Here is a 6,538-nt window from a genome sequence, read left to right as displayed (position 1 = left end):
CGGGGAACGCCTATCCAGCTCAAACTCATCATCTGCAGCACGTGCACGAACGCACACGCACACACGGACCTTATAAGCCATCGGGAAGGATTTCCAATCACGGAGTTTCTATTTCTATTTGCCGCCGTTGAATATCTATTGTGCTCAGTGCTGATTGTGATTAATGGGATCCCCGTGAGGGAAGTCAACACGATATGATAAGTAATTGCGTGTCATTTGCATATTCTGTTCCACTTTTATGTCCATAGCAGTCTGTTCCTTTTTATTATTAATAGTAGTAGTTTCTCAAATTATTTAGTTTACAATAATAGTCCAAATAAAATAAAATAAATAAATAAAAATAACGAATTAAAAATAAATAAATAAATAAATGTATAAAAATAATAATAACGGTACTAATAAAAGATTGATAGCCTTTCTTCTCTGCTAGTATTTCGGATGGTGATGAATTGTTCATTCAGTGGGTGGGTATTCTTTTTCCACCTCTGTGGTTGCAGTGTGCTTGGCAATTTGCAAGCGAGTTGTAGCACGTGTTGTCCGCTTGCCGCTTTAGGACCCAGCAGGGAGGCTCGCTGACGCTTCTTCTGCCTGCAGGGCGACTCGAGCGCGCACGCTCTGCTGCTCCTCTGTTGCTCCTCTGCTGCTGTCCAGTATTGCCACCGCGGCACAAGCATCAGACACCCAGTCCAGGATACTTTCTCCTCCTCCCCTCCTTCTCCTTTTTTTTTTTTTGAGTTCTTCTCCTTGTAAGGATACTTCCCGTGTGTAACCACAGAGCGTGCGGGCACGCGCGCCGTAGCCTACCATACCGGCAGGATTGCGCATTCCCCTCCGTCCGCATCCTCCAAATGATCTCGGTACCTTTTTGGATGCGAGCATGAGCCAAGACGATCAGAAAAGTTTCCCGGCGATGGATGAGTTCGCCTTGTGAACGAGGAGGAGGCGGACGCAGTGCGTTTTGGACGGGTGAGTGAGTGAATGAATGGGTGCATGCGCCTTTTTACGCACGTTAAAAGGCGGAATTCGCGGCACATGGCGACCGCGTGCGCTTGAGAGTCGCTTCTTGCTTGACTGGTCGCTACGCGTGGATGTGAAGTTGAAAGACGGACGTGTTTGACTGGCTGATGGCATCGAGCGCTCTCCGTGGTGCTGAAACTTTCTCACGCGTGTGCAACAAAGGAGGCTTTGCAGTCGTTATACTCGTAGCTGGAACTAAAACTTTGACAAACATTTATTTATTTATTTATTTATTTATTTATTTATTTATTTATTTATTTATTTGCGTGCACACTTTTTTCCCTGGGGATTTCTTTACTGGTTATTCTTTTGTGCTTAATGAAAAAACAACCTCAATGTAATTTCTCCCCTCTTGTAGAATTTGATTGTTTGGTTTAATTTACTTTAGCACCACACGCAATGAATCAGATTCCCTAAGTTAAAAATGTAAGACCCAATTTGGCAGGAGAGTTTTTGGAAATGGAAAAGAAATTCCTCTTTTGTAAGCCGAGTTGCGGTCACACCTCACTGCCCGCTCGCTCGTCTGGCTAAAGCTGCCTCATCCGGAGAGCGCCTGTGCTCATGTGAGAGCAGGGCAAGCGATGTGAGGCGAGGCGAAGGGAGGGGAGGGGGCGAGTTTGCTATTATGGGGTGCTTATCGGCAAATACTTGTGTGTGGCAGCCTAAAGGCGGAACCTTAATAGATTTCCATCTAACAGGATTAGTGAATACTTGGTCAAAAAGAAAAAAACACAACAGCAACCAGACGCTGAGTAAGACGTGTACACCAGCGTCACCCTCAAGGGCGCCCCGACAATCCCCAGTCCTCCTCTTCCAGCAAATGGCAAGAACCCAAAAGTACCCAAAGTGTTAAAAAGCAAAACATTTTGTGTAAGCGCCCTTGCAAACAAAGCCAAGCTTCTTTTTCATTTGCACCTCCCGATTTTGTGACACGGAGGCCAGATAGTTGCTAGCTTTTTATTCTCCAGGCGCAAAGGTCATGTGGCAACAATAGCATCGTGTCTAGGCGGAGAATGACAGAGGAAGTCACTCAAGGTGTCCAAAATGCCCGCAGGCCGCCGCCGATTGATTCCTCTTTTATTGTTTCTATCAATGTCCTGCCAGCATCTTTGATTGAGGAGCAGGCCGGCCGGCTCATGCGCCGTCTCCCCCCCGTGGACCGCGAGGTCGGGGGATCAACCCGCCGCCGGCTTGTCGCCATCATTCTCGCACGACACGCTATTATTACAGCCCGGGAACGGCGTGTCAGTCAGCCGTGCCGGCGAGTCAATTAGTCACGTCCACAGGGACCCCGGAGAGCCTTTCCCGACAGGTCGACACGGCGCCCGAGCCGATTAGCATGTGTAACTGCGGCTTTCGATTCTCACCGAGGGAGAGACCTTCGCGCCGTTAAGTCACGAGCCCGACGGGACGTAGCTTGCCGCCGGTAAACAAACATTTGGTGTCAACACTTGAGACGGGCCTTGAGTTTTGGAAAATAATTTTCCAATTGGCCCGGATTGTTTGTCTTTCATTTGAATGCCAATTTGTCACGCGCGGCGCCAAGTATCGTGACAAGTGCCACACGCTGGCAAACTACTAAAGTCGATGATCAAAAGATGGCGGCTTAAGACTTCTCCAGGAAGGAGTTCCAGTGTTACGAAACTCAAAGAGGCAGGCAGAGTGCCGCACTTAACTCGAAGATGAAGAACCTCGAGGATCAAAAAAGTAAAAAGGCTGGATGCCGGGGATGAGAGACAAAATAGCGCTAGCTAGCATGAGCGTTTTGATCTGAAGGCGCTCGGATTGCGGCGGTCGCCACCAACATGGCTGACATGCATTCCGACACCTGCTACCTGCCTGCTCTTGCATTTAGCGCAATTTTTAAATGTTTTTTTTTTTTTTTTACTGCGGCTGGGCCTCTCTGACAAATCCCCCCCCCCCCCTCTTTGTTTTGCACACCTGCTGTCAGCCGCCTGGGGCATCTGTTGACAAACTCCTCCAGAGACCATCAGCAGCTCGCGAACGCCTTCCTTACTCCATTCCGCAATTGTTCAAAGCAATTGATTTCAACACTATGTGCGTCTGTTGAACATGGCATTTGTTTTTGCAAGCCTGACATAATCAAGGTATGCAAAAATCTGTCATTTGTTGAATTTGAGGATGTTTTGTCTCTGATTTTGTGTTCCTTGTGGCTGGCTGCATTATTTAGCAGCTTTTAAATTCCTCACACAGCTTGCATCCCGGCGGGGGGGGACTGGAGGCATTGAGCTGTTTACCCGCTGGTGTTTTTCCTCCTTATTTTCTGATCTTGCTTTATTTTCTCATTTGTATGTTTTCAACGTTGGCTCTATGCTGGAATCTATATTCTCGTCTTCTTATTCCTTTTGATGTCACCCGCCGCACTTGAGATTGTTTCTTGACGTCGCCAATATATGCGCTTTTCGTGCTATAGGTGCCATCCAAAAAGAAAAACAAAAATCGTGACTCAAGGTTATCCTGTCTGCTTTCAGAGGCCATATTAGCATTCTTTCTGCCGGCGTGTCAACTTTGTGCATGCTCAGCTGTGTACTTTGATGTGGGAGATAAAAACGTGTGTGTGCCCCGTGCAGAAAGTGGAGCAGAGCTGACCTGACGCAGAAACGAAGCCATCCAGCACAATGACTTGAAGTGTTGAATTTGAAACAAAATATCAGATTCAAACTTTTTGAAACTGCCATGTCAAGGCCGCACTCAACTTTGCGTGTGTGTGTGGTGTGTGTGTGTGACTTTGCTTGATGATAGTGGCCACTGTGTATCCCCTTTAATTAGCTACAGGTACACATTGTTATTCACGCTGGTGCGGTCGATGCTGATGGTCCTCCACAGATTCGTTTCTTGGTGTGTGAGGATGTGCAAAAAAGCAGATGTTGCCTTCACCATGGCTGCAGTGTTTGATGAGCTCACATAGCGTTTTTTTTCCTTCAGCCTGAGGAGGAGTGAGTACGGTTTTTACTCTTTGGGAATGGATTGAACCCCCCATCACCGTATTTGCATCTCCGCTCCATTGAGCTCCTTTAATGTACTGCTGCAGTTGTGTGTGCGTGCGTGCGTAGTAGTTGTGACTACAGTGTAAGTAAGACGGATGAGTGTGTCAAGGTTGCCCCCCCCCACCCACCCACCCCCGCTGTGTTGGTAGTTTTGTGCGACTTGTCCTTCCATTTAGAAGCCGCGGCATAAAGGTTTCAAAGTTGAATTTTGAAGCAGGTTTGAAACGGGAACAATATGACCTCTCATGTCTCTCAAAATTTCAGACATGTCACATGAAGCGCTTAGCGTAGCATTCTAGAGCTGTCCCTCGACCCAAAGGTCTCGTCTCCGGAGGCTCTGACAACAAATTAACACGTTTAATGAAGAAGAATCAGATGAACGTTGCTCATAAGAATATTCCATCCTCATCCCCCCGTCGCTCATGCTAAAGTGTTGCAGGTGCATCAGGCAAAGGCCAATTTACAGCGCTAAACAAACAATGCGGCGGCGGCGCACGGCGGTAATTGCCAATTTGACTTTGCCGCTCGCGCTTGAGAGGAGGGCGGCCGTGCCAGGAAATAACACGTTAGGCGTGGGAGGGACCCTCAGCATGTGTTCTTTTGATTTCCTGACACAAAAAAAAAAGAAAACAAAATGGCTGTTGACAGACAACACGCTCGCTGGATTGAGGAGACGTGCCCATTTTGAAAAAAGCTTTTAAAATTCAGCTTTTGCTTTTTATTCCAACATAGGGTTAAGGTTTCAAGCCTGGGTTGAGTCGTCAATTTAGGACGAAGGTTCGAAACTCGGGTTCTAATAATGTTTGAAGACAAGGTTATGGTTTCAATGAGTGTTTGAAAGCAAAATGTTTGTTCTGTTTGCTTTGGGAGGCCCAGCCAAAGTCCCGAAACGGACCCGCTGGTGGGATTTCACGCAGGCCGCTGCCGCAATAAAACTAGTTAGTGATGATGAACAAACTCAAGTGTGTCCCCTTTAATTGGTGCGCTGCTCGCTCGCTGTCTGTCAGCACGCTAATCAAGCGCGGCCTCTGTAATCTTTTTGTATCCGCTTTTTAATTGGGCGAGCTAATGAGAAGAACGTGCTTATTTGGAATGGAATAGCGAGATGCTCTGCTCGGGATTGGTAATTACACACGGAGATGACCAAAGTACTCGTGTCCATATTTTAGCATCTGAAAGGAAGAAGACGAATACAGATTCAAGCGGTGTGCTTCCAGGTCCCCAAGTATTTTTCTTTTCTTTATTTTATTATTTTTTTCTTTATTTTTTCCCTCTTTTCTTTTCTTTTCTTTTCTTTATTTTTCTTTTCTTTATTTTTCTTTATTTTTTTTCCCTCTTGTTTTCGTTTCTTTTACTTTATTTTATTTCCCTCGTTTTGCCTTTTTGAAGCACCCTTTTGGACAGGTTTGCACTTGCTGATGCAGATGAAGTTGCTGCAAACACTGTCAAGAGCGTTGGCATTCAATTTCGGCTTCCAAGTGTTTTGAAATTGGGCTTCGGCGCTGGGCTTAGGCTTTGGCTTTCCCTGCGCCCTTCACGTGTTTCTCGTGTCATTGGGGGAAGTCAAGTGATTGATGCTGCGTGTTTGCTGCGCGCGGCAATGCTAAACACGCGATAACAAGAACGCCCCGCCAAAAATCAAAGAGTCGTCCATCTGTCCCGTCGAGCCGCCCGGCCTTTATTCCGATCAGGCTAGATGGGAGCCACTTAAGCCGCCGCTCGCTCGGCGCCCGCCGTCCCGCTCATCCATCACCGCCCGGCGCCGTCCCCGCGGGAAATAATCGGCTTTTAATTCGTCACGGATCACGCTCGCCGCAAGACGGATGGTCGTGTATGGGGACGCGCGGCGACCCGACGCCCCGCCTCACCTTTGCACTCAAAAGCAAGCTGTGGCGCAAATTGCCGTTTCAACACAGTGCTGGCTTTCAAAATCCAAACTCAAGCCTGCGTTTGCTTCTGAGTGAGCCTTAGCATTGCTAGCCATGCTTGGGCCTACAAAGTGGCCTTTCAAACAAGTATGCCGTGACACTTGCGGAATATGCAATTGGAGAGTGCGTCACGCGTGGGCGAGTGGCTCCAATGAGAAAATCAGAGCGCATATTCAAGCGGGGCGGAGCACGCAGACGAGGAGGCGGCCGCGTGCGCTCAAACATGGGGGGGAACAAGTTGTTCCACAGATGGCCGATCCGCAAAATTGGGCTCCATTTATTTCGGCTGGGATTCGGCCGAGACAAGACGGCGATTAGCTCATTCGCCACCATTGAAGAATATAGACGTCAAAAATCCATATTGGTCTGTGGCCCTTCTTGATGCGCCGTATGTTTTTTGTGTCGCAGACCCGTGCCCAGGGATGGCGTCAAAGTGAGCGGCAGCATGCGCCTTACACGCTTGAAGGCCACGCCTCTCCTGGCTATGGTCCTGCTGGAGCTGGTGCGCTGCCAGGAGGCTCCCATTGTAGCAGGTAAGACGGCCGCCATCTTGCTTTGTCTGACTGGGAAGTGCGGGCGGGACAC

At 48.1% G+C, this 6,538-nt stretch overlaps 1 protein-coding gene across 1 annotated transcript in view; it reads left to right on the top strand.

The window, feature by feature from the left end:
* The first annotated feature begins 720 nt into the window (after positions 1-720).
* Positions 721-6,538, top strand: part of robo1 (roundabout, axon guidance receptor, homolog 1 (Drosophila)) — an 88,958-nt gene continuing 83,140 nt past the window's right edge. Inside the window, exons 1-2 of the mRNA XM_088379981.1 lie at positions 721-966; positions 6,362-6,486. Coding sequence (XP_088236107.1) covers positions 6,399-6,486 — 88 coding nt within the window. The 5' untranslated portion in view covers positions 721-966; positions 6,362-6,398. The remainder of the gene's footprint in view (positions 967-6,361; positions 6,487-6,538) is intronic.

Source organism: Syngnathus floridae, chromosome 7, assembly GCF_059516105.1.
Source record: "Syngnathus floridae isolate MCC-2025c chromosome 7, RoL_Sflo_1.0, whole genome shotgun sequence".
Classification (NCBI taxonomy): Eukaryota; Metazoa; Chordata; class Actinopteri; order Syngnathiformes; family Syngnathidae; genus Syngnathus; species Syngnathus floridae.
Note: the sequence above shows the minus strand (reverse complement) of the source record. Positions and strands in the feature narration are given on the sequence as shown.